This window comes from Terrapene carolina, unplaced genomic scaffold, assembly GCF_002925995.2.
Source record: "Terrapene carolina triunguis isolate 2854851 unplaced genomic scaffold, T_m_triunguis-2.0 Scaffold35098, whole genome shotgun sequence".
Classification (NCBI taxonomy): domain Eukaryota; kingdom Metazoa; phylum Chordata; order Testudines; family Emydidae; genus Terrapene; species Terrapene triunguis.
This window is the reverse complement of record NW_020699449.1, coordinates 14,042,441-14,069,899: the sequence shown is the minus strand read 5'-3', so window position 1 is coordinate 14,069,899 and position 27,459 is coordinate 14,042,441. Positions and strand designations below refer to the sequence as shown.

The following is a 27,459-nucleotide window of genomic DNA, read 5'->3' as shown; positions in this document are numbered from 1 at the left end:
GCTGCAGGGTGGCCCTGTTAGCAGCTGACAAGTTGTGCTACCTCAAGCTGTAGCCGATGGACCAGCCAACTTGAGGGAAAAGCCCCACTGCACTTGAGTCAAGGGGGGGGTGTGTGGATGGGACTCAGGTTAGGGGCAACACTCGAGTTTTAACTCAAGTTAACTCTGCAGGGAAGACAAGCCCTGAGATTGTAGCTAGCCCGCCTGCAGCCAGCTGGCAGGCAGCAGAGAGCACCCCAGAGATTCCTAGGCCAAAAGGGGCCATCATGCTCATCTAGCCTGACCTCGTGCATCGCGCAGGCCACAGACCTGCCCCACAATAATTCTAAGCAGGGCTCTTAGAAAAACATCCAAACTGAATTTAAAAATTGTCAGGGATGGAGAATCCACCACGCCCCTTGGTGAGTTGTTCCAACGGTTAACCGCTCTCACTGTTAAAAACAAAATTATGCCTGATTTCCAACCTGAATTTGTCTAGCTTCAACTTCCAGCCATTGGATGACGTTACACTTTTCTCTGCTAGATTGGAGAGCCCATTAAATATTCGTTCCCCATGTAGGTACTTATATCAAGTCACCCTTTCGCCTTATTTCTGTTAAGCTAAATAGACTGAGTTCCTTAAGTCTATCACTTTATTCGTTCACGTGGCTCTTCTCCGAACCCTCTCCAGTTTAGCAACATCCTTCTTAACCTGTGGGCACCAGAACTGGACACAGGATTCCAGCAGAGGTTGCACCAGTGCCAAAAACAGAGGTAAAAATCTCTCTGCTCCTACTTGAGATTCCCCAGTTTATGCACCCCAGGATCGCATTCGCTCTTTTGGTCACAGTGTTGCACTGGGAGCTCATGGTCAGCCAGTTCTTTTAGAACTCTTTCAAACCCCCACTCCTTACTTTGGGCAGCATGAACAAGGGCTGCCCAGAATCATGGTTTCTGCAGTCAGTGGGGCCTTCCCCTGGTGGGAGCTTATGGGGAAGGGAGAGGGGAAGGTCGGAGTAGGCAGGCATAGCCAGGACTCTGCATACCCCCACGTGCAGCAGAGCTGGTCTGTGTGAGGAGTAGGTTGCACCATTGAAGTAAACCTGTTCCCTTCCTTAGCAGAGAAGGGATCCTCTGGGAAGCACAGAACCCTCTGCTACTCTCAGGGGCACTGTGCTGGTGCAGCACCCCGTACAAAGGACTGTGCTCAACCCGTACAATTTAGCCTTGAGTTTGCAAAAAGGAAAATCTATCTACCGACTACAGAACCTCACACAGGACCTGCCTCAGTGCCCACCCAGCAAGAGAGCGATGAAAATCAGCACTGGACCCAGGTACAGAAATCCAAGCCACAACCAGAAACTCACCAGAGAATAACCCGCTGGGGGCTCTAGGGAGATGTTTAATGTGCTTTGTTCCATCTGGGCTGCATCACTGAGCAGGCTAGTGACTGGAATCAAGGGGGCCAGGGCTATTTTCTCTAAAAGCGGGCATCAGATTGCACGCACGGAACAGTATTTCTCCAAGTGCAGACGAAGCACCGAGGACAACCGGAAATGAAGGGCTTTCCCTGCCCTTGGGCACCTGACAGCAGCGTTGCCTGGGGCACCGCCCTCCCGTTTTCTGCATGTGCCCAGGGAAGTTGCCTGGGGCACCGCCCTCCCGTTTTCTGCATGTGCCTAGAGAAGTTCCTGTGCTCATGACTGCACAGCTTGAATTCAAAGCAGTCGCTCCAGGCTCAATTACACTTCATGCCTAGTCAGCACAGCTCAGCTTTGACAGCCGGAGGAAGCCAACCTTGTTCCATGACTACAACAGAAACACAGTGAGCCACGCACGAAGAACTGAAAAGCTGACGATACGGTACCCGCATTCGCTGTGCATTTGACATTTCGTGAGAGTCACCGTTACTGTTGAGAAGAATTTCCAAAATCTTGCCCCGGGAGATGCATCCAAATGACATTCAGATGTCCAAAGGGGTAACCCTCTGGCTGTCTAATCCAAAGCTCAGACATAAGGGTATTTTTAAAGGTGCAGCCTGGGACCACAACATCTATGTCCTATTGTCCACATACGATTCAGTGCCTGAGAAGGGAAACGGAGCTACCCCACCGCGGTAAGAACTTCAAAAGCACCTATGTGATTTAGGAGCATCAGTCCTATTTTCAAAAGCACCTTGATCATTTCGGACCCTAATCCTCAGAGGCATTTCGGTGCCTAACTCCCATTGAAATCAACGGACCAGCACCTAGATACCTTTGAGGATTGGGCCCCTTGGAGCCTAAGTCCTGACTTAAGTGCTTTGGAAAATGGAACATAGGCTCCGAAGTCACTAAGGGCCAGATTTTTAAAGGTATTTAGGCACCAAAGATGCACACACTTACCTAGTGGGACTTTAAAAAGTGCCGAGGGGCCTAAGGGCATCAAAATCAATGGCAGTTCAGCGCTTAGGAGCTTTGGCTACAAACCTAACATCTGGAAGTTATCGGTCTGAGTTACAGGCAGCCGGACAGGACAGTTAAAGAGTTTGGAAGACAGGTTTATGCATTTAACTCAGTCAATTATTGGCATGGTGATCCCTATTCTCTGCATACTTAGAGTCACAACAGGGATAGAGCCGGGGCAGCGGGTTCGGTTTCAGCCATAGCCACGGAAGGCTCATTGTCCCACGGCGTTGTGAGAGCAGCACAGAATGATGTGGTTGGAAGGAACAAGGGGGCTTCAGAATGCCGGGGGGAATCAGGCATGCGACTGGTAGTGGAGCGAAGGCAAGGGTTCTTTTAAATTCCCATGGCCTGCTCAGCAACGATTGGACTAGCAATACTGTCTTGTGCAGAATAAAATTTCTTCCCCTACTGGAACCCGAGAGTAAATTATCCCTGCCTCTTCGTTCCCTTTCCTCCTCTCTTGCATCAACAACTGATCTTGATTACTCTTGATTATAACTTGCTTCGGCAACCTGCCAGTGACACTGACTAGGGAGAGATTGAAAGCTACATAACTAATCACTTGCTCTTCAGCCTGTCTTTCTCCAGACTCATTAGCCACATCATCATGAAGACCGGTCCATTTTAGAAATTGCTACTTGTCTGATGGAGCACTTCCATAATCCTTTATAAAAGAGACCCCCTCTTGACCCTGGTGTTTTACAGCACAGTAAATCTGTCTTGCACTTGCCAACCCTAGCTCCCATCCTGGAACAAGTGGTTCTGCAACTGATATTTAAGCCTTTTTACAAGTAGCTTACAAGAATACTTTCAGCTCTGCACTCAGCACAGAATGTGGACTAATGAGAAGTTAGTGGGAGTTTTACTTAAATAAGGACTGCAAGATTTGGGCTTAATTATACATATTCTTAGAATGAATAATCACATTCTGCCTACTACACATCCCTTGCAGTTACAATTCCACATAATATTTTTCTTCCCTCCTTGCCTAAACTGTTGCTGTGAGCCGTTACATGCTGGCTGCATTCCATCCTAGATTCCACCCCAGAGGGGGCTGCATTTCAACAGTGGCTGAAGTGGCTTTAATAGACTTTGTGATGCAATTTGGGCTCCTTCAGGATGAAATCCACTTTATCTAAGTGCACAGTATGGTTATTACTATTTAAAATACAAAACCCAAATTACTTAAAAGTCAAACAAAAGAGCATCATGGGGGGGGGGAGGATGAGGCAAATGAAGGGAATGTGGCAGCTTATTTCACAACGTGAAGTGTTCTAATATTGTATGTTGATACAGCCATTTTCACCCCAATATGCTTTACAAGCTCTGGTCCCTACATATGAACAGAATGAGAGGAAGGGCTCCCTAATGATTAGGGCAATAGATTCAGACGCAGGTGAGCTGCATTCATTTCCTGATTCTGCTACAGTGTGTGTGTGTGAGACGCTGGACATGTTACTTGTTTCTCTTTGCCTCTATTCCTGACTTCTACACCTGGGAAGATCATTGTTCCTTCGTTTACTTGGACTGTAAGCTCCGCAGGGCAGGGACTGTCTCCCACTCGGTGTGGGGCCCTGATCTCAGTTAGGATCTCTAGGTTCTACTGCAATATAAACAATAATACTAAATGCAGCCATGTCTGGGGTGGGAGGGCAGCAAGCAACCATCCCAACAGCAAGGGGCAGGGCCATTTTTGACCAAAATGATCAGGGCAAACCTCTGAACTAAAATCAGAGGAAAGAGGACTCGGCGAGCTGCATGGCTTTCCGTTTCTCCTCAGGAGAGGCGGCTGGCACATACTATTAGGCCGTGCCCTTTTGCTGCCTGTTGCCCACTGACTCTGGCAGGTGCAGAGTACAGATCCATCCCCCGCCCCTCCTTGGAACGCACCAGGCATTGAAACGCTTCTTACCAGGGAGAGCAGCAAGGTCAAGATTAAGGTGGGGGCTGCTTTGCTTAACGTGGGTCACCTGCACCAGGGGAGTGCACCCTCTCACTCCCACACCACGAAACCATCTGTCCAGGTGGCAGTGCCCTGCAGGCTCCATGCCCTGCCCTCAGGGGGAACATTCTGCTTCCCATGCCAGCGGAGTTGCGTGCACAATTCTAAGGCAGGATATGACCCAAAGGTGACGGCCCATCCATTTTATCAAGGCTAAAAGGATAACTCTCCTGAGGGGAAGGGGCCAGAGCTCACTTTTCAATTCCAGCATCAATGACTAAAACTACCCATCTGCTGTGATTTCACGACAGGCTTGCCAGGCAGGGTGTGCATGAGCGGGCAGAGGGGGATGGACACGCAGAGGCTTTAGAACATGATCAGTGTCAGACAAGATGATCACAGCAGTTCCTTCTGGCCTTGGGAAGTCTATGACATGCTTGGGGTGATTTTGCACTGAGTCTGGATCAGTCCCAGCATGGATTAGCACATGATCCAATCCCTGCTCTATGTAGCCAGGAGACACCCTGGAAAACAGCACATGCTGTCCCCCTCCTCACCAGGAGCTTTGTGCTGCATGTAGGAAGAGTTCACAAAGAACCACAGCCAAAGAATGAAGTCAGCTGAATTCTACTAGTCTGAAGGAAACCTGCCAGGCTCTGACACTCCTGTTCCAAGGGATCGGCTGTAGTCAGCGAACTCCAAAAGAAATAAGGTGCTAGGAGGATTTTCAGCAGGAAGACAACCAGAATGGCAATGACTTGTCTAAAGATCGATTGCTTCACTCCCCCGACTCTGAGTCCAGGGGCCACCTGCTCTGAACAACGCAGCGCTGGCAAAGCCCGGTTCCCTTTGAAATCAAAGGTCGGCATTAGAGAACAGCACATGGGAGGTGTTGGGGCACAGAGGCAGCCACAGAAAAGCCCCATGACAGTGAGATTTCTGCTCCTCACCTGGGGAAGGAGGTTACTACATGAAAAACATATTGTGGGGGGGGGAGGGGGGAGAAAGAGACAAACATGAAAGGAGGGAGCAAGAGAGGTCATTGCTTAATAACATACCTCACAATGGGGTTCCCATTATACAGAATATAAATGCCGGCTTCTTTATTCCCGTAGATCTGATTGCTACGGATGATGCCTTTTCCGTTGCCAAGGACAACGATGCCTGAGCGAAGGCCACTGTGTATCTTATTACACTGCGGTTTCATTTATGCACATGCGGAGAGAATAAAGGCAAAACAGAGGAGAGGTCACTCAGACGAGTACACGACAGGAGACTGCAGGAGGGAGATGGGCAGCTTGTATGGAGAGGGATGTGGACAATGGACCCAGTTGCCAGGAGGGGTCACAAAAACAGAAACCCCTTTAATGGACCAAAGTCTTGTTCCACTTTTAATTTTCCTGCATGAATTTAGTGCGCATTGAAATAACTTTAAAGCTGCCACACTGGGTCAGACCAATGTCCATCTAGCCCACCATCCTGCCTCTGACAATGGCCAATGCCAGATGCCCCAGAGGGAATGAACAGAACAGGCAGTCATTGAGTGATCCACCCCATCTCCCATGCCCCGCTTCTGGCAATCAGAGGCCACAGACACCCAGAGCATGGGGTTACATCCCTGACCATCTTGGCTAATAGCCCTCGATGGACCTATCCTCCAGGAACATATCTAATTCTTTTTTGAGCCCAGTTATACTTTTGGCCTTCACAACATCCCCTGGCAATGAGTTCCACAGGTTAATTGTGCATTTTGTGAAAAAGCACTTCCTCTTGTTTGTATTAAACCTGTTGCCTATTAAATAGATGCTGGATCTACAACCCTGGCATGACTGGAGTCCCACCTCTATGTACCCAGCTGCTACAGCAGCACTGCAGCCATCCCCACCCTGCCCTGCCAATGGGTCCTGGCCCTGGATAGGTCTGGGGCCGGAGGTCTTCATGCCCTTTCAATCCCTGGCGTGCCTGAGGACACCCAACTAGGGGGCCATGCTGGGCAGTGTCTCTCTGTGATGTGCCTGCTGGGTAGAGGTCGATCATCACCAAACAGCCAGCAGAGGAGGAAAAAAAAAACACATTGGTCAGCCCTAATATGAATTGGGGGCAGCACCATGGAAGTGAAAGCTCTATCTCTCCCGAACCAATCAGGAGCCCTCCCCGCTGCTGGAGAGAGGAGTCCTGTACAGCTGAAATGGAAAGGATTTTGTTTTGTCCATGGTGGGCATGATCTGTGAGTGGAGCGATACACCTCCATGCTTCTCACACACATACATGGGGCCGCCACTTAATCCCGACACATGCGGATGTCCTGGTAGGTGCACTCAAATGGCGACACGCTGCCTTTACCGCCACCGGGACCAGCTTTTTCAGGGGACAGAAACAGAGGGGTAAACAGAGCTTGATGAGCAAGCTTAGAGCAAGGACGGCGAGTGTGTCACGCTCAGTCTTCCAGTTTCCTCCACATAAAGATCTCTCCGGGCTCTAGGCAAGAACATCATACTTCTTGCCAGCCCTGGAACACAGCCCAGGTCAGCCTGCTTTGGTCCTGCGTCAACTCAGCTCATTATGTCATCTGAGTGCTCCCCGTAACCAAGGGGGTGGTTACAGAGTGCTGACAGACAGGAGAGGAGCCCAATCTAAGCCAATCCCGGGGCAGACGGGGTGAGGGGAGGAAGGACAGAAGCACTATAGGATAGATTTTCAAAAATGCTCAGTGCCCCACAGCTCCCACTGAGAGCAATGGGGATTTCCTTCTCCCCAGCTGAGAGCAATGGGAATGCTGCAGAGTTGCAAAATATTGGACTTTAAACCTGACCCTGGCGCAGGGCTGAATATTACCCATCCTGGGGCTTGGGCCAGCGCAGCCCTGGGGAGGTAATGCAGATTGGAAGCAGTGTTTGTACAGCACCCGGCACAATAGGGTCCCAGTCATGACTTAGACCTTTGGGTGCGACTGTAATAACAATGTTTTAATAAATAAGAACAATACTGCCCCTCCTGGAAGTTGGCACGCGGCAACTTAGGGAGGAAATTCTACATCAGAAGGGCAAGAGGACACATTACCGGGGCTGGTTGGGGTTTTTTTCCCCCACTGGTGGCTGCTGCTCAGAGATTTAAACCCCAGGGCAGATGGAACGGTGGGCAGAGGGCAGGTGAGCTGATCCAAAGCGCAAGGTGCAATTTATCACGACTGCATGATTTACAACATGACTGCACAGGTGACTTCATTGCTATAGTTCAATGTCCATTTGATATGCTATTTGGAATGAGGAGAATGCCCGGATACCCTGTAGGTAATTGCTCTTTCCCTAAGCATAGCAATTGCAAGGTAGGTGACATTTGGGGATTATTTAAATAGCCCTATAGCCTGTTTGCCTTGAGTCACCATTTCAATGTCAAATGAAATACGTTTGTCCAACAGGAGGCCCTCTGAATCAAGCAGATTATTTTGAGGCAGAATTCACTAATGAAGAACCCAAAAAGGTTAGACTTGGGGCAAGAAGCCAAAATCCTTTAGTTCTTAAAGGCCAGGGTGACTCTCCAAGGCAGTTCAGACAGGAATGTTTGGTGCCTTTTTGGCCCCAAAAAAGAAGGAGCTTCAGACAGATCCAGGCGGAGAGAGAGAATGTACCTACCAGTATCAGAGGGTTGGCTCCCTTCCGGATATCCACCCCCGCCTCGCAGTTTGAATGGATGTTATTGTCTGCAATCAGACCTCCAGCTGCCAAGCGCAGAAATATCCCTGATGCTTTGCAGTGGTGAATGTCATTCTTCAGCATGATGATCTACAGGGCAGAGGAAAAGCAATTTTAGTCAGTTTGTGTCTGAAGAAGGAACCTCATAGGAGAAGCATAGCTTTAACCTTCTGCCACCTCAGGAGTCCCTGGTGCATGGAAAACTCCCATTGCCTTCAACTACTAGCAGTATCGTGTTCTGTGTTATGATGCCAAAAAGTTCATTAGATTCACAGACTTTAAGGCCGGAAGAGACCATCATGTTCATCTAGTACGACCTCCTGACCTCCATCGCAGGCCACAGAATCTCACCCACCCCCTCCTGTAACAGACCCGACCTCTGGCTGGGTTACTGAACTCCTCAAATCATCATTTAAGAACATAAGAACGGCCGTACTGGGTCAGACCAAAGGTCCATCTAGCCCAGTATCCTGTCTGCTGACAGTGGCCAATGCCAGGTTCACCCCCTCTGGGGCACCTAATAGGTAATGATCAAGTGATCTCTCTCCTGCCATCCATCTCCACCCTCTGACAAACAGAGGCTAGGGACACCATTCCTTACCCATCCTGGCTAATAGCCATTAATGGACTTAACCTCCATTAATTTATCCAGTTCTTTTTTAAATGCTGTTATAGTCCTAGCCTTCACAACCTCTTCAGGCAAAGACTTCAAGTTACAGAGAACCCACCATTTGCACTGGTTCAAACCAGCAAGTGACCCCTGTCCCATGCTGCAGAGGAAGGTGAAAAACCCCCAGGGTCTCTGCCAATCTGACCCGGGGGAAAAAATCCTTCCTGACCCCAAATGTGGTGATCAGTTGAACCTTGAACATGTCGGTGAGACCCACCAGGCAGACACCTGGGAAAGAATTCTCGGTAGTAACTCAGAGCCCTCCCCCTCTAGTGTCCATCACTGGCCGTTGGGAATATTTGCTGCTAGCAGTCACCGATGGGCCACATGCCATTGTAGGCAGTCTCATCATACCATCCCCTCCATAAACTTCTCAAGCTCAGTCTTGAAGCCAGTTTCTCCACCCCCCCACTCCCCCGTTTGCTCCCCTTGGAAGGCTGTTCCAGAACTTCACTCCTCTGATGGTTAGAAACCTTTACCTAATTTCAAGCCTAAACTTGTTGATGGCCAGTTTATAGCCATATGTTCTTGTCAACAAGGCGCTTAACTTAAATAATTCCCCCTCACTGTTTATCCCTCTGATGTATTTGTAGGGAACAATCGTATCTCCCCTCAGCCTTCTTTTGGTTAGGCTAAACAAGCCAAGCTCTTTGAGTCTCCTCTCATGAGGTAGGTTTTCCACTCCTTGGATCATCCCAGTAGCCTTTCTCTGCACCTGTTCCAATTGCATTCATCTTTCTTAAACATGGGAGACCAGAACTGCACACACTATTCCAGATGAAGTCTCACCAGTGCCTTGTACAACGGTACTAACACTTCCCTGTCTCTACTAGAAATACCTCGCCTGAGGCATCCTAGGATTGCATTAGCCTTTTTCACAACCGCATCACATTGGCGGCTCATAGTCATCCGTTATACTCAGGTCTTTCTCCTCCTCAGTTGCTTCCAACTGATACATCCTCAGTTTATAGCAAAAATTCTTGTTGTTAATCCCTAAATGCATGACCTTGCACTTTGCACTACTAACTTTCATCCCATTTCCATTACTCCAGTTTTCATGGTCATCTGCAAATTTTATTAGCACATTCCCACGTTTTGTTCATGTCCTCTGGTCCCAAGACCAATCCCAGAGGAACTCCACTGGTAACCTTCCCGCCCATCCGGACAGTTCACCTTTCAGCATGACTCGTTATAGTCTCCCCTTTAACCAGTACCTTATCCACCTTTTGATTCTCATATTCACTCCCATCTTCTCCAATTTAACTAATATTTCCCATGTGGAACTGTATCAAATGCCCTCCTGAAATCCAGGGAGATTAGATCTACTGCATTTCCTTTGTCTAAAAATTTATTTTTTCAAAGAAGGAGATCAGACTAGCCTGGCACAATCTACCTTTTGTAAAATCATGTTGTATTTTATCCCAATTACCGTTTACCTCTATGTCCTTAACTACTCTCTCTTTCAACATTTGTTCCAAGACCCTGCATATAGCTGAGGTCAAACTAACAGGCCTGTAGTTTCCTCGAGCACTTTTTTCCCCTTTCATAAAAATAGGAACTATATTAGCAATTCTCCAGTCATAGGGTACAACCCCGTGTTTATCGATTCATTAAAAACCCTTGCTCTTGGGCTTGTCATTTCGTGTGCCAGTTCCTTTCATATTCTTGGATCGAGATTATCCAGACCCCCTGATTTGGTCCCACTAAGCTGCTTGAGTTTGACTTCCACCTCGGATGTGGTAAGTTCTACTTCCAAATCCTCAATTCCATTAGCCGCCCTGCCACTACCCCTGAGCTCCTCATTACCCTGATTAAAAACTGAGACAAAGTATTTGTTTAGGTGTTGGGCCATGCCTGAGTTATCTTTACTCTCCACCCCATCCTCCAGGTTCAGTGGTCTGACTTCTTCTTTCCTGGATGCTTCACAGGAGGCAGGGCCGACTGCAAGCCCCTTGTTCACACTAGTGAGCAGTAAGTCGCACCCCTAGCCCCAACTGACATCAGTGAAATCATGAGACTGACTTAAAAATGGACTTAAAAATCACAAGCTATTTACAATGATCTGTTTTGGATCCTTTTGCTTTTCCTGCTGTCTTTAGAGCCTTAGGTCGTCACATTTTCAAGCCCTCATCACTATGAGGATCAGATTTTTAAAATGAAAGCAAGTCTCACATAATCACGGGACTCCAGGAGGTGAGGCTTTAAGGAAAAAAAACACCGAAGTGTGAGAGTCACAATAAAATCACAAGAGGTAGCAACCTGCCTTCATTTTCACTAGGCTTTGGGCACCTGAGTCCCTTGGGCAGCTCTCAATATCTGCTCTGATGGCAGAGAGACCAGCTTACTACCATGGGTTATCATTCCTGAGCTAAACATTTCTTATCATGCCAGAACTTTAAGATCCTTACCGTGAATTTCTCTCTGTCCATCTCTGTCTCTCTCGTTTCTGTCAGCTGCTCCCTACTTCACTGCAGCAGCCACCGCAATACCATTGAGAGAAATTCCACAGCTGCGGGATTAGGGTTTGACTAAGTGTCCTTGCCAGTCAGTCCCCTGCAGGACTGAGATGCTCCATGATGGCTACAGATGGTCAATGCAGCCTAGTGGGTAGAGCACTGGCATGGGACCCTGCAAACCTGCGTTCTAGTCCCAGCTCTGCTGGTGACCTTGGGCAAGTCACTTTCCTGCCCTCTGCCTCAATCTCCCCACCTGTAAAATGGGGATAATGATACTGACCTCCATTGCAAAGCGCTTTGAGAAGTACTGGTGAGAAGAGCTGGATGTTAGTAATATTCTCACACACACACTAATAATATTTTAATGGACTCTTTTTGGAAAATCCTGGGCCTGATCCCCAGTTATTCCACTCCTGGGCTTGGCTGGTGGTTTCAAGCCACCTTGGTGCTTCCCATGCAGGGCACAAAGCCTCAGGGCTGCTCTAACTTGTGCACTGCTCCCCAAGGCTCTTTATCAGCCCGGGAGGCTCAGAACAGCCACAGTGCAGTGCCCTCTGATCATACCCCAGGTCACTTCTCTATGCCAGGGCCTAGGGGTGGGGCAGAGATAGAGCCCTTACACCAACCAGGGAAACGCCTGCACAGGCTGCATCCATGGGGGGGAGGGGGGGAGGGGCGGCCTTTTCCACACACTTTCAGGTCGTTTTATGCCACCAGAGCAAATGAGCAGCAAACCTGGTCCTCTCTACTCAAGATGCAATGCACAATTCTGGAGATGAGTTAACAAACCAACATGCACAAAACAGTCATCACAGGAACAATAACAGTGTTTAAAATAAAGTATGATGGGCGTGAATGACAAACAGTGCCGAGGGAATTCTGCCACACGCAGAAACCCAGAACTAGATTTTGGATTGTTTGCAAAACAGTCAAGTCAGGTCTCATTTGGAGGGATTTTTTTACGTTGTCCACGATCTCCCTTTACTTTAAAGGCAGGACGTGTGGTTAGAGCGCCCATTCGGGAACTCTGGAAGCTATTCCCGCCTTTGGCAAGGCATAGGAACACAGGAATTGCCAAGGTCCATCTAGTTCAGTATCCGTCTCGGCCAGTGGCCAGTGCCAGAAGCTTCAGACAAAGGTGTAAGAACCCCACAGTAGCAGATGTGAGATAAACTGCCCCACATTAGCTCTCAGCCTGAGTGCGAATAGTTAGAGGTTGGTGAGAGTGAAGCAGCAGGTTTTACAGCCCTTCCAAAATGTTTAGTGTTAATTATAACTCTGGATATTCTTGTTAGCCACACAAAAGTCCATCCCCAAGCTAAGTTCTTGGCTTCGGCCACTTCCCCTAGCAGTGAGTTCCACAGTCTAAGCATTGTGTGGAAAAGTAGTGCCTTTTATCAGTGTTGAATTTGCCACCTTTTAAAGTGGCGGAACATCCCCCTGTCCTTGTGACAGGACTTTGCTGTGTGACCCTGGGCGAGGTCACCCCATTCTCTCTGCCCCTCAGTCTGCGCCCCTGTACGACGGAGTAAGAGCACGTCCCTGCCTAAGTAGGGTGCTGCGAGACCCAGAGCAGTGGATAAAAGGGGCTAGGTCCCTGTGGGGGACCATTATTGAGTCTCTCGCCAAACAGAGTCTGGTAAGGTCTTTCCTACGGGCCTGTGCCCCTCCCCACACACCTCTTGCAATGCCCGTGTAAATGGATCATTCTCAAGGGGCGTGCATCAGGCTCGGGGTGGGGGAACGGAATCCTCCCCCACCCCAAACCTGGCAACGTGGCGGGGGGGGGTCACACGTGCATCTCTGATGGAGGCCACCTGCCCCAGACCAGCACACCTCTGACCTGAAAGCAAGGCTGTGAGGAGAACGCGGAGCAAACAGAAGCAGCACCCAGCCAGGGGAGGGGGGGAGAGGAGAAATGCCCTCTCCCCACACCCAGAGGAGAGAGACAGAGTGCTGAACGGGACCGTGGCACTACAAAGCAATCCTGACCAAAGTGCCGGTGTTGTTCAGCAAGGTCTCCATGGAGATGGTGCATCAAGGCGAGGTGACCTGCACAAAGGTCATGATGTTGGAACCTTGGCTCTCCTGTGCCGGCTTCGTGACTCCATTCAGCTGGCGGCTTCTTGGGGGCTCCAGTCTTCAAGGCTGAGAGGTGCTGATGGAGCAGGAGAAGCACTGGGGTCAGAGTCCCCCATCATGCCAAACCACAGCAGGGATGACTAACCTTGAATACAATGTGCTGTACGTCTTCACTAGTATTTCTCATCCGCACCCTTCCTCTAGTGTGTGCTCAATGCTCCAGATTACATTTCATGGACCTTAACCACATGTTGGATATTGTTAGCTACAGCAGAGCCACACTATGGTAACTGATCTCATGAGACGCAGCCAAACACAGCTCAGCAAACCAGGGAATCACTCAACAAGCTTTCGTCGGCTGCTTCTCACCCAGAGTGAGGTGGTTCCAAAGTCAGGTTCCAAAGCAGAACTTACAACAATGCTTGCATGCATCCCTGCTATTTAGAGCTACCCTGAAGTTAGAGACCCAAATCCAGACCTGGTAGAAGTGGGTACCACTCGACTAATAGAGCAGTGTCTGCTTACATCTGCCCTGAATTTGGCCCAGCAAACGCACTATTTGCATGCTGTGAAAGCACATCTACTGAGCAAGAGGACACAGAAGGCAAAACACCTGGTATCTAGATGCAGAATCAGCCCAGCCAGCAAAGTTAAGGCGGATTACCTTCTAATCGCGGCATTGTTTTATTTAAGCAAACAAGCAGTTTAATATTCCTGCAGTTATGGTATTTAATTCTATCCAGTCAAATAAACCCCTAGCCCCATGTCTGATTACTAGAGAGAAATAATCTACAAATTGCTTTCACATATTCCCACTTCAATGAACAATATAGATCAGAAGGTAATTAAATTACACTTCCTTTATTTGCTCGTTCCAAAAAGGTGCTTCATTCAATCTGTTAATTAAACGTGGAGCTAGGCGGGCAAGGTTAGTCACTCCCCACTGCCCTGGTGGGGAGGGCCGGTTCACCATGCAATGCCAAGCCCTGCTCAGCAAAGCAGTGGTAACAGGGAGACATGCTAGGAGCTAAGCACGGGCCGCCGCCTATGGACTTCACGGGCACTTGCTCAAAGTTACGCACCTTATTCAAGGGCTTTGCTGGGCTGGGCTCTGATCCAAAGCCCATTAGAGTCAACTGAGCTGATCCCACGGACGCCAGTGGCCACTGGATCAGGCCCTAGGTTCATCCGTGCTATAGTGACGGACAGCAAAGAAATCATGAATCCAACAAAGGACAAAGACAAGGCACAGATGATACTTCGCTCTTCACCCCACCCACAGCACGTCGGTATTGCCTACCATGCAGCACGGTACAATAACTAGGTGCTGTAAAGTGCACTGATAACAAAGTGGGCAGCCTTAGCTTGGAGTCTCTTTTCTTTCAAATCAGAGCCAGGGGGGAATTTATGCAAAGCAGAGCCCGCAGTAAGAACTGCTAATCCAGTTTCCAATCTGGCATCAGAAAGGGCCCTGTCTAGTGCCAGGTGCCACAGAAAAGCTTAGCTAGGCCTGGCCCTGCACCTGTGTCAGCAGGCTCGCCTGCCATGGCTTTCCTCCGGCTCAGTGCCGCGCTCCCGACTCTGGGGCGGCTGGATGCACAGCTGGTTCTCACTCAGAGGATGCTCTAATTTACATCAGCCGCTAACAGGCTGTAGTGGCAAACCTGCAGTAGGGATAGTGCCAAGTGTTGCTAGCCTGCCCCTTTCCTCCAGCCACGCCCATTACGACAGAGAGGGGAGTGGCACAGGAGCGACCGCCCCACCACAGGATCTCCTTTTGCATTGGGGTGACTCTCCCAGGCCTCAATCCACTGGGTAAATTCTCTGCTACTAGAAATGGGAGAAGACTCCACTGAGCACAATGGAGCTGCACCCACTTACTCCAGAGGAGAATCTGGCCAGATTCCCCCAGGACCACAGGGCATGCTCCCTGCTTTGCAAACACCATCAAACCAAGAGCGAGGCCCATTGTCCCCTCCCTACACGCAGCCAGTTTCCTCCCCACAACCTTCACAGAGGCACGAATGAAGCTCAAACCGTAAAGAAGCATGTTCAGTCTGAACTCTGAATTTCCCTGCCTTAAGTCAGGCCCTTATTGTTACTAATACCTCTTTGTGTGTGGCTGGGCCCTGCTGGAGCTGTGATACAAGGCTTTCAGCTGCAAATAACATGGCCCAGCTGCTCCAACGGGGATAAGAGGGAAGCTGTTTTAGCCAAGAATCATGTCATTGTAGCTCTGTAATAAGAGGAAACGGGGCAGGGATTTTATTGTACAGCTTCCGAGTTCCAAAGCTAAAAGATTTCACCCACGTCATAGAGCCAGCCCCCTGGAGCCAGCCAGGCTAATTTCTAGCCTCACACGTTCTCTCCAAGAATGGGGATTAGGCAATCAATTCAAATAAAGCTCAGAAAATGAACTGGAAGTGAATGGTCTCAAATGCCAGGCCGAGAAGAAATCCACAAGAGCAAATTAGTTCACTCAATATCAGCCCTATGGGAAAAGGTACCTGGACTGCTCAGACTGGGAAGAGACTATGTGAAATGTTCTCTCTCTCTCTCGCTTGCTGGCAAGAGGGCAGAGGGATGTTTGTGAGTGGGTCAAAAGGTGGCCCCCAGGATGTATTCCACAATTCAGGAGACACAAAGCTCCTGACAGTTCACCTTCTCCTACATAAGCCACGATTTCAGGACCTTATTTCCTTCTCTCTTTATGGAAGTCTCTCTCATGCTTTTCCATCTAGATTTGCTCCTCCGCTACCTACATTACAAGGGATTGATTTGAATTAATTCAAAGTATTGATTTACTTTAAACTTGTTATGGTCTGTTGCAGAAAGCCCCACAACTCTGAAATACCTGTCTAAAAAGCAACCTGCTGCTCTCCAGCATCAAGAAACAGCAGATGTTTCTGTAGGACATATAAAATCAATGTTTTGTGTTCCCTCTTCAGGGACAGCAGCAGGAGTTCATTACAACGATTATGTGTGGACAGAAAAAAACATGTTTTGATTAGTCAGAAAATGTTTTGAAGTTAGGATGGCTGGAATCCCACCCCCCCATGGAAAATGTCAAGTTTTTGGCAAATAATTGAAAACCAAAATATTTCAGTTCTGAAATGCCACTTCATTGTTGCGTGGGAGTTGTAGTTAATGTGCCTCATACTCCCATTCTCCTTTATAGGTTGGGCTCCCTGGTCAGACTACATTTCCCATGACGCACTATGGTCTCCCCTCTTGGCAGGCAGAGGTGGTGAATCATGGGAAATGAAGCCTGTCTGGGAAGGCTGGTGCATAGAGGAGAATGGAGACAAGAAGCAACCAACCTACAACTCCCATTAGGTACCACAGTGGCATTTTTGTATCAAAATATTTTGGGTTTTGGCCAAAAAAAAAACCCCCCAAAGTCAAATATTTCCACAGAAAGCAGACACGTTTTGAAAAAAAAAATGCTGTTTAATCAAAAACCCAATTTTCTGTTGAAGAAGTTTTGATGAAAAACTTTTGATGGGCCCTAGCTTAAATATGCGTGTGATCTGAGGCACCATAATCCACAAGTGGTGTGCATCTGCTGTTACTAAAGACACAATGGGACTTTTTCCAAGAGGGGTGTGTGTGACCCAGTGGCCCATTGGTTCCAGCTGGCAAAGGGTTCACTACTCAGCATCAGCAACTCCCATCAGGCCTGACAAACTCACTACACCTAACCCATTGCTGTCATAGTACGGGGGGGAGGGATAGCTCAGTGGTTTGAGCATTGGTCTGCTAAACCCAGGGTTGTGAGTTCAATCCTTGAGAGGGCCATTTAGGGATATGGGGCAAAAATCTGTTGGATGATTTAATTGGGGATTGGTCCTGCTTTGAGCAGGGGGTTGGACTAGATGATCTCCTGAGGTCCCTTCCAACCCTGATATTCTATGAAATCTATGAATCTACAAAGGATGTCGTGTCAAGTATCACATGAAAGCTGGTGACACACGGCTCATCAAAAGCATTGTGAGACGCATGTATGGTTGGTGTGTAAGGAGTTGTGTGTTCCTACTAAAAATATGGTTTAAACTATGTAACTAGGCCGAGCTGACAAACAGGCTTTCTGCCAGATGAAATATGTCAATTCACCTATCTCTCTGTCACACGTAAAGTAAGCATTGTAAAACCAACACAATGGAAGCCCATTTACATGTGAAAGTCAACAGGAAGAACAAGTCGAGGGGGTGGGATGTGAAACAATCAGGAGATGGGGAAGACACCTTGGAGCCAGCACCCCAGGAAGGGAACCACAGGGGTCATCCTGTCTTTTGGGGGGGGGAGGTGGAGGGAGGGGACACTGACTTTGGAAATGTACGGAGACGCAAAAAGACATTTTGTCATTCTTGGGGTTACCATATTTGCACAATCAAAAAAGAGGACACGGGGAGGGGAGAAGCCCCGCTCTAGCCCCGCCCCTGCCCTGCCCCCATCCACTCCCTCCCACTTCCCACCCCCCGCCCCCCCCCCCCCCCCCCCCCCCCCCCCCCCCCCCCCCCCCCCCGTTCGCTGACCAGGGCCGGCTTTAACAAGAGGCCAGGAATCAGGCTGCGCGGGGCTTGGGGCCGGGCCGGAGGTGTTCGGCCGGGGCCGGGCCGGCCGCCCTGGGGCCCGAGCCAAGCTGGAGCCGCTGGGGTCGGGGCCGGCGTGCTCGGCCAGAACCGGAGCCGCTGGGGCCGGAGCCGCTCAGCCGGGACTGGACTGGGCCGCGCCATGCCGCGCCTCCCCGGAGCCCTCCTCCTCGCGTCCCCCCCGCCCCAGCTTACCTGCTGCTGCCCGCCTGCCTCTGCTTCTTTTCAGACTTCCCGTGAAGATCTGATTCGCGGGAAGCAGGGGAGGGGGAGGAGCAGGGGGGCGGAGCGTTCAGGGGAGGGGAGGAGGGGGGAGACAGCTGCGGGGCCGGGGGCGTGCTAAGGCTGCAGGGGATGGGGGGAGCCGAGAAGGGGCTTTGGCTGCCGAGCGGCACCACTTTTCGATCTATAAATAGCCGACCGGGGGGAAATCCCAGACATTTTTAGATTTTTAGAAATCCCCCCCCGGACGGCTATTTATAGATCGAAAAGCCGGACATGTCCGGGGAAATCCGGACATATGGTAGCCCTAGTCATTCTTCACTGAGGCAGCACAAAGGACAGTGCTGTTTGCATTCTTCAAAGCAGGATCCTAGTCAGGGATGCTAGTGCTTTAGCTGAGACAAGGATTTTAGCCTGTTAAAGTTAAGCTCAGACTGTAAGCATGTTATACCCTTTGTTTTCTTTGTAACCTGTTCTTATCCTTGCTCGCTGTCTCTTAAACACACATACTTAGTAACAACGGGCAAGATGTGTTTTCACAATCAATAGATTGCAGTGCTGTGGTGTTACACTGGGGCTGCTGAATCAAACAAGCTTGTGGGTGTGTTGTCTCTTTGGGGACAGCTTCCCTGGGAATTCCTGTGAGTGTCCAGTGACAGGGGCTGGATGCTTCAGGAGGTTGCTTCAAAGGAGTTCGGGGACTGGGGTACACCCGGCAAGGCAGAGCAGGGGCTGGCAAAGCCCTCAGAAGAGAGCTTGACCGGCTGAAAGGCTGGAGACATTAGGGAGCTGACATCCATATTGGCAATATGTCCCAACTTTGTATCGCCTGCAGATTTTATTAGAACACTCCCACTTTTTGTGCCAGGGTCATGAATGAAAATGAGAATTAAAATCAGTCCCTAGACCAATCCTTGAGGATCTCCACTAGTAACCTCCCTCTAGCTTGGCAGTTCACATTTCAGTGTGACCCACTGTCATCTCCCTTACAACCAATTCCTTATCCACCTTTCAATTCTCATATTCACCCCCATCTTCTCCAATTAAATAATTTCCCACGTGGAACTGTATCAAATGCTTTACTGAAATCCAGGGAGATTAGATTTACTGCATTTTCTTTGTCTAAAAAAATCAGTTATCCTCTCAAAGAAAGATCAACCTTTTGTAAAACCATGTTGTATTTTATCCCAATTACCGTGTACCTCTATGTCCTTTGCTACTCTCTCTTTCAACATTTGTTCCAAGACCTTGCATACAACTGAGGTCAAGCTAACAAGCCTGTAGTTTCCTAGACCACTTTTTCCCCTTAAAAATAGGAACTATATTAGCAATTTTCCAGTCATAGGGTATGACTCCAGGAGAGTACAGATTCATTCAAAATCCTTGTTATTGGGCTTGCAATTTCACATGCCCATTCCTTTAATAGTCTTGGGCCTGGTCTACACTACGACTTTAATTCGGATTTAGCTGCGTTAATCCGAATTAACCCTTCACCCGTCCACACTACAGAGCCAGTTAATTCGAATTAAAGGGCACTTAAAATCGATTTCTGTACTCCACCTCGACGAGCGGAGTAGCGCCTAAATCGATTTTGTTAATTCGAATTAGGGTTAGTGTGGCCGCACACCACCGAATTACTGTGGTTAAATTAATGGGGTAGTGTGGCCGCACACCACCGAATTAATGTGGTTAAAAACCGAATTAATGTGCTTAGTGTGGCCGCGCACAATCGAATTTATACAACCTGTTTCCCAAATTCGAATTATCTAAATTCGGATTAATCCCGTAGTGTAGACATACCCTTTGATGGAGATTTTCTGGAGTCCCTGATTTGGTCCCATTAAACTGCTTGAGTTTGGCTTCCACCTCAAATGTAATAATTTCTATTTCTATATCCTTGTTCCCATTAGCCACTGTCCACGCACCTCATTATCCTTATTAAAAACTGAGGCAAAATATTTGGTTAGGTGTTAGGCCATGCCTAGATTATCTTTACTCTCGATCATTGGGGCTTAATGGTTCCACTTCCTCTTTCCTTATTTTCTTTTTTAATATTGAATTCCCTTTGCAAGGTACAACTCCGCTTGGCTTTTGGCAGTTTTCACTTTTTCCCTACGCAGTCTGACCTCCCAGAGGTAGCTTCCCTTGCTGATCCAACCCATCGTCTATTCCTTATAGGCATTCTGCTTTCCCTTAATCACCTGTCTTTGATGCTTGTTCGTCCAGTTTGGTCTGCAATCCTTCCCTATGATCTTTTCCCCCCTTGCTTGGGATGCAGGCTTCAGATACTTTAAGTCAAAGTTGCAGAAACTAATTCCAAGCCTCCTCCACATTCAGATCCTTGAGTTCATCAGTCCAATCCACTTCCCTAACGAATTCCCCTAATTTTGTAAAGTCTTCTGTTCTCACTTGCAAACTTCTGAGAGTCGTCCTTTGTCCTCCTGGGGCTCTGAACTCTGCTATCTCCATTGACTCTTCCCCTTGTCTTGCAGAACTAGCCACTCTTCCCTTCTGTTACTGCCTGCCTCTCCCCTTCATTTTCCAACTCAGCGACCCTGCCCCTCAGTCCTGGGCACTGCGAGAAAGTGTCACAGGGGGTGTTAACCCAAATGCTCAATTCTGGCCAGTTTTCACCAGAACAGCTCCACCTCCAGCCTAGGTATTTCCATCCTTCCTGTTTCCATTCCCTGCCCCAATGGGGCTACTTGCGTTAGCACAGTTATGTGCCGTGTACACGTTTGCTTCACTAGAGCCCAAGTTACTACACCAGGACCCGAACTAAAGCCCTCTCAAGTCTGTGGAAAGTCTTCACAGGCTGTAATTGCCTTTGGAGAAGGCCCTGATACACAGTCTCTATTTGCATACAGAGATTTGGTTCTTGTGCAAATCTCCCACGCTTTGATACTAATCTATCAGACTTCAAGTAACGGAAGTGACAATGTGAAAGACATTTAACCCACGGCTGCCATGGCACTAGAGCATATGCTGCTCTCCTGGCTGGAGAAGTGACATAAATGATCCTTCCCATTCCTAATTTGTAAGATCACTTATTTAGGGTCTACCAGGATTGCGATGTGTTTGCGGTGAGGGGGGTAGGTGTTAGAACTAGCTGTTGCCTTAAAAACCAACTAAAATCTCTTTCCCTATAAGCAGATGGGTGGAATTAATGACTTGGAAGGGAGGATGAGGGCACTGCAGGGTGCCATGGCAAAGCATTTCATCGGGGAAGCATCATTATATAATGAATGTAATCTCCCACCTAGTGTCTCACTCACTAGTGCAGCCAATCAGTTTGCAGTAGCCCTCCTCTGAGTGTTTAATGCTACGGTTCAGTTCAGTTCATGTGCCCTTTCCACATCCTTCTTGCTAATAAACAAACGTTTTCAAGCCTGTGGCCTAGACGACATGCGTGTCACCACCCCCGTGTGTGCGGAGACCTCTTGTTCCTGCCAGAAATTGTGAACTGCGAAGAGCTGAGGGCTACCTGTCAGACAGTCACCTCTCCTGTGTGCTGCTGTAGGGATAAGCATCTGTTCCACATGGTGTCTATAGCGCTACAATCATCTTGACCATTTAGCTTCAAGTCAGCTTTGGGTGGAACAGTTAGGATCTAAAACTGGTCACGGGTACCATGGCAAACTCATTTCATTTGAGAAAAACAGTTACGGTTGCTAAGGGAGAACAGCAACCTGTCAGAGCAGGGACAGAACCAGGCACCTGAGAGCAAGGACATAAATAGTTAAGCGCATCAGAAATCTTATACTACCCGTATACTAAACCAAGACCTGATCCTTCACTCCTTTACACCAGTATCGCTCCACTAGAGCTCACTGTCTGATAGTCTGAACTGGTTTGGGGGGGAGGTTGGGTGAATTTCATTTTCTACATCCTTTCTGAAGGGCAATTAATTTTTCAACATTCTGAACTCCTTTGCATTCATAGAGCACAGAGGTATAAAGGGGTATACACCTTTATGTGTCAGTCTCCAGCTATCGGAGGCTAGAAAGGAACTGTCTCTTTGAGCAGGTTACTTCCTCGCTACCTACTGCAGAGTTTCTTGCACACTACTCTGAAGCAGGTGGCACTGACTGTTGTCAGCAGCAGGACACTGGGCTAGACGGATCACACTCTGATCCAGTCTGGCAATTCCTGTGTTCCTCCATTGCTAACTGGGTGACCCCTTGGCACGTTCAGCATGTTCACAGGTGTACTTGGAAATGCTGACAGGTAGCAGTACGTTTTTAAAGGGGTCTCCATCGAGCCTCTAACTTTGCAGGGAGAGTCAGATGCCTCCAGAACTGACAGCACTTGGATGTCTAACGACTTGATCTGAGGGTACAATCAAGGAGACATCTAAGTGCTTTCATTTGCACCCACACTTTAAGTGCAGGTGCAAAGCAGGAGGCTGGTTAACAACGTGGCCTGTAGGCTCTGCCGACTGACTCCCCAGGCGGGTGGCCTTAGCAGCGTGGGAGGGTTTCATTACCAGCCTGTACAGCACCTTGCTGTTCTGTATACATCGCACCGCATAGGTCAGCTCCCTGAAGACGCTCCCTTCCAGCTTGGCTCGCCCTTGCGAGCAGACAAAGACCCCACCTTTCCCATCCCTGAACAGGCACTTCCGAATGAGGCATCCTTGCAGAGAGCTGGCGAGAGACTGGGCCTCCTTGTCCCTCTGCAGCTCCTGCTGCAGAGTTTTGAGCTCCAGGTCCCTCTGCAGGGCGGTGAGCCCATTGGTTTGCGGCCTGCTGTGGATCACGTGGGCCAGCATGTGGCTCAGACCATGGGCCCGATAGGACAGTTTGTACATCGACCGGTCATCTTCCTCATTCTCGCTGCTCGTGCTCAGCTCGCTGTCACTAGAGTCTGTCTCCAGGGTCATGGCTTCCCCCTCCTTAGCTGTATAAAGTCTGCCATTGACTTCAGCCTCTTTCTCACCTGCTTTTTCAAGCACCAGCTGGGTCTTGGAAGCAGGAAGTAAATTACTTTGGTCCCCACCCACCACGATCTTGCAGGTCCTTACGTTCCGCGCTGGGGGGCCACCCCAGCCGCCCCGCTTCGAGCCGTTGCAAAGCGTGGGGTCTGACGCCTGTAACACGCAGTGGGACTTGGCCAGCGTGGTTAGGTGTTTGCAGGCCCAGTTCCTTTCAGAGGATGGGATACCCTCTATGGTGACAGAGGCGTTTTCGCTGCCAGTGAACTCACAGTTTTCCAGGACCCCGAGGGCCACGCTGTGGAAATGGATGCTGGACTGATTGAAGGTGCAGAACTTCACCTGGCACGTCCCCGGAGCGTGGATCTGCAGCTGCCCGTTCTCAAAGTTGCAGTTGTCGAACTGGACGTGGCCAGAGGTCGTCTGGAGAAGAACGATCATGAGACAAAATAAATACAAAAATGACTCACATTCCTGGCAATACCATGATGTCCCATTCCACTTCTCAAAGCAACCCCCTCACCTCCCTCCCCCACACACGCATCTAGTGGCACATGGAACTGGCATGTGTCATGGGTAACTGACACCCATTGGCTTCTGCACCAAGAGTCCATGCATTTAACTGCCCCAACCTCAATCCGTTACCTTTATGATGCTAGATACCATGGCAGGCTCCAGCTGCCATGTCCCAGCAACTAGGTGGCTCAACATGACCTGCTGGGGCCACTGAACTGAGCAACATCCATCTACTATGAGTTGGACCCTACCCTTGGCAGCTTTGGTTGTTGTCAGCCTGTATATGCAAGTTGTTGGGCTCCGTACAGGCGTAAGCGGGTGAAATGTAATAGCCAGTGATACACAGGAGGTCGGACTAGACGTCCTAATGGCCTCTTCTTGCCTTAATATTTATGAATGTACCAGGAGCATATACAGCATCTGCTCTACATACTATCACGCATCTGTTGTATGCCGGGTCCCGAGCATTCTGCAAGAAAGTTAAATGTTTCTCTCACACATCTATGGGTCAGCGTTAGGCAGGGGGATTTGCCTTAGCACTGGAAACTTCATTCACTCTTCACTGTTGTCCACGTGAACGTGGCGCTGGATGGCTGACGTCTGTCATGTCCTCAGCTGTCCCTTCCATGCCTTGGGAGGCTTTGTGACACAAACCAGCATAGCCTGTGTGCAGAAAGCCTTGGAGAGCAGCCTCAGTTATCTTTATACACCTTGTGGTGAGAAAAGACAGGGCTCTCCTACAAGAGGTGCTACAAAGCTCTCTGCTTCTCCCCACAACAAGTACGACACAGGCAGCGACAGTGTCCCCACCTTGCCCTGACAACAAATCTGAGCCATGACCCAGAGGGGTCTGGTACAGTGGTCCCCAAACTGTGGGGGAGATTTCGATAAGAAGATACAATCAGTGACTGGGGACAGGAGCTCCCAGGCCACAGGAATCATTTTGCACAACTCTCCAATTTTTACACCTGACCTTTTCTTCGTCAGCCACACGGGGTAAAGGAGCAGACTTCCAAATCAAAGCGCTAAGATAAACAAATGGAGAACACTGCAGTATTTTAGTGAGGGATCAGCTAGGTCACACATCTAACACCTACATCTTTCCCCCTCCCCTTTTTTTAAAGCTACTTAAAAGGGACACTGTCAAGTCTAAACAAATTATTTTGTAAAAGCTTTTGCAAAATCTAAGCTCAATTTCCTGGCTCCATCTTCTTTTTAAAATAAAAACACCAATGGGAAATGGGCTTGTTTGGAAGGAAACATTCTCCATTCACTGTCTGCAACCCAAATGCTGAAGCGTTGAGCTGATTATGACCCAGAAAGCAAAACTGACGCTCAATGAAAGGGAAAGGTTTCTACTTTCATTGTGGAGGCTGAAGGAAATTTGTACAAAGTCACTAAACAGCACGCAACAGTGAAGAGTAAATTAATCCGTGTTTCAATAATCTAAATAAACACACAGCAGGAAATCTATTGTTTTTTAAATACAATTTTTTTTTACCCTGACAGTTTTTCCTTTTAACACTCGTATAGCACTTTTCCTCTGAGCATTTTAAAAGCAATTAGGTTAAATGAGGTAGATAATTAAATTATTTAAAAAAACAGAGTTCCACAACTCCTGTAAGGTAGGTTTCCATTTTACGGACAGGTAAACTGAGGCAAAGAGAGACAAGAGGTCAGATTTTCAAACCTTTACTCCCATGGCTGCGCCTCAAGTAGCCTGATTGGCTTCATGGAGTACAAATGTCTGGACCAGGCCCAAGGTAACACGGGCAAGGTCAAACAGTGAGTCAGCTACCGTGCCAAAAACAGAACTGAGGATTCCTGACTTCTCTTAAGCCCTAGATAACACTACTAAAAAAGAGCATGAATGATATCATGTGTGTGCATCCTCCAGGAAGGCATGTCATAGAGACCTGTCTGACCTGCATCTCACAGGCCACAAATACCACCAAGCACCCGCACACTAAACCCAACAACTAGAATTAGACCGAAGTATTACAGCCCTCAGGAGACTACTGTGAGCCACAGGCAGAGAAGAGGAGGGACCAAGGTGCACCGGTGCCCAAAGCCCTGCAATGGCAGGGGACTGATTTAGTGAGATACACCCAGATGCCCCACACTCCATGCTGCAGAGGAAGGCAAAAACCCTTCCAGGTCCCCGCCAACCTGACCCGGGGGGGAAATTCCTTCTCCACCCCACATACGGCGACCAGTTAGACCCTGAGCACGTGAGCAAGAACCAGCCGGTCAAAGAAGAGAATGCTCAGTGCAGCCTCCGAGCATCGCCCGCCCATGTCCCATCTCCAGCCAGGGCCATCTCAGACACCCTAACGAGGATACCGTGAGAGTTTCAGACCCACCTTGTACACAACGGGGGTGAACCAGGCTGGCATAAAGACCACATTGCACAGGCGAGTGGTTGGGCAGTGCTGATCAATGCTGACCAGCAAGGCTACGTCTCCTAGCTTCCCCTGCCCCACGATCTCCACCGGCACCTTGAGGATGATCTCGCTCTGCTCTTCGTACACCCCCGGCAGCAGCACGATCCGGTCGTAGACGCCGGCCGAGGCCAAGGCGGCCCGGAGGGTATCGAACTCACAGCCCTGCCCAACGCGGAGGACGTGGCGGTCCTTCTTCCTTCGGAACAAGTAGAAGCAGTTGGAGGACTCGAAGTCCTGGGCGTTTTTGGTCCAGGTTTTTGAGGCGACGTAGTGCTGTTTGAAGGCTTCCCGCCAGGACTGGGGCTCCACATCAGGCTGGTTGGGCCAGTTCGGGTGTCTGCATTCGATGCAGCCTAAACACAGCTGGCGCCATCGGGTGTTATCCAGACTGAGGATCAGCTCGTACCAAGCTCTGCAAACCAGACTGCAGCGGCCAAGGTCGGGCAGACGCAGGTAGGATAAAATCAGGCGCCACAGCTCCACCGGGAGACCGCTGATCTCCATCGTCACCTAGCAACGGTGGGACACAAAGACAGGCGTTAGACCATCAAATGCAGGCATTGATTAGATCGGTGACAGTTCCTTCCTGTGGCCTCAGTCTCACTCCATTCCCCGTAGATGGCCAATGGGTTTGTTCTGTACCCACTGGCTCCACCCCACCCCAGGGGCTGCCTTTGCCCTTCTCCTAGCCCCTGCTGACCCAGGGAGAGAGGGGCCAGGACTGGAAAGTGAACCCAACCTGCCTGGATGGCTGTGCAGAGCACCAACAACTGGCTCCCTGCAGAATCCGAGTCAAGGCTTCAATGCACATCGGGGCCTCCTTCCGCACTGCCCTGCACCTCGTGTGGGCAACTACATCAGTGCCAAGGCAGAGCCCGGTGCCACCCGCCCAGAACGACGGCCTTTCACAGCCACTGTGCACCGATGTAAAGAACAATACCTAGCAGCCGATGGGCCCCTGGAGCGTGTGACCTGGAGACCAAGGAGCCAATCAGATACACCTGTTCTCTGGGCCAGATTCCGTGTTGCCCTATGGCCATCTACACCAGTACACAGGGACAGGCCTAACAACCCAAACAGCACTGGCGCAGGGTGTTTCCAGCAGATGGGTGTTTTGGGAGACAGATCGGGGGCTGCTGCGAATCCCCTACAGGCTGTGAGCAGGAGGAGGCACAAATTAGGACAGGTTGTACCAGAGGCTGAACCTGACCCTGTGATTAATTTGCCCTTATAGGTCTAAAGGAGGATCAGGGCAGCCACAGGTTGCATCCTCCTGATCCCCATGTGCTACCCATGCCGCCGGCTGTTCAGCTAGCCAAAGGACGAGGTTGAATTTTTTAAGTTGACTGGGTGTTTACAACTGTGGGGCTTTGAAGACTGCTGCTCTAGGGCATAGTTTGGGGCAAGGGTGGGCAAACTTTTTGGCCCAAGGGCCACATCGGGGTTTCAAAACTGTATGGAGAGCCAGGTAGGGAAGGCTGTGC

General features: G+C 49.4%; 1 protein-coding gene across 1 annotated transcript in view; it reads right to left on the bottom strand.

The window, feature by feature from the left end:
• LOC113405359 (F-box only protein 10-like) overlaps positions 1 to 27,459 on the bottom strand; it is a 58,043-nt gene that overhangs the window by 19,272 nt on the left and 11,312 nt on the right. The window contains exons 2-5 of the mRNA XM_026646509.2: positions 25,895 to 26,485; positions 22,584 to 23,438; positions 8,001 to 8,150; positions 5,427 to 5,563 (exon numbers count right to left, since the gene is read on the bottom strand). Coding sequence (XP_026502294.1) covers positions 5,427 to 5,563; positions 8,001 to 8,150; positions 22,584 to 23,438; positions 25,895 to 26,479 — 1,727 coding nt within the window. The 5' untranslated portion in view covers positions 26,480 to 26,485. The remainder of the gene's footprint in view (positions 1 to 5,426; positions 5,564 to 8,000; positions 8,151 to 22,583; positions 23,439 to 25,894; positions 26,486 to 27,459) is intronic.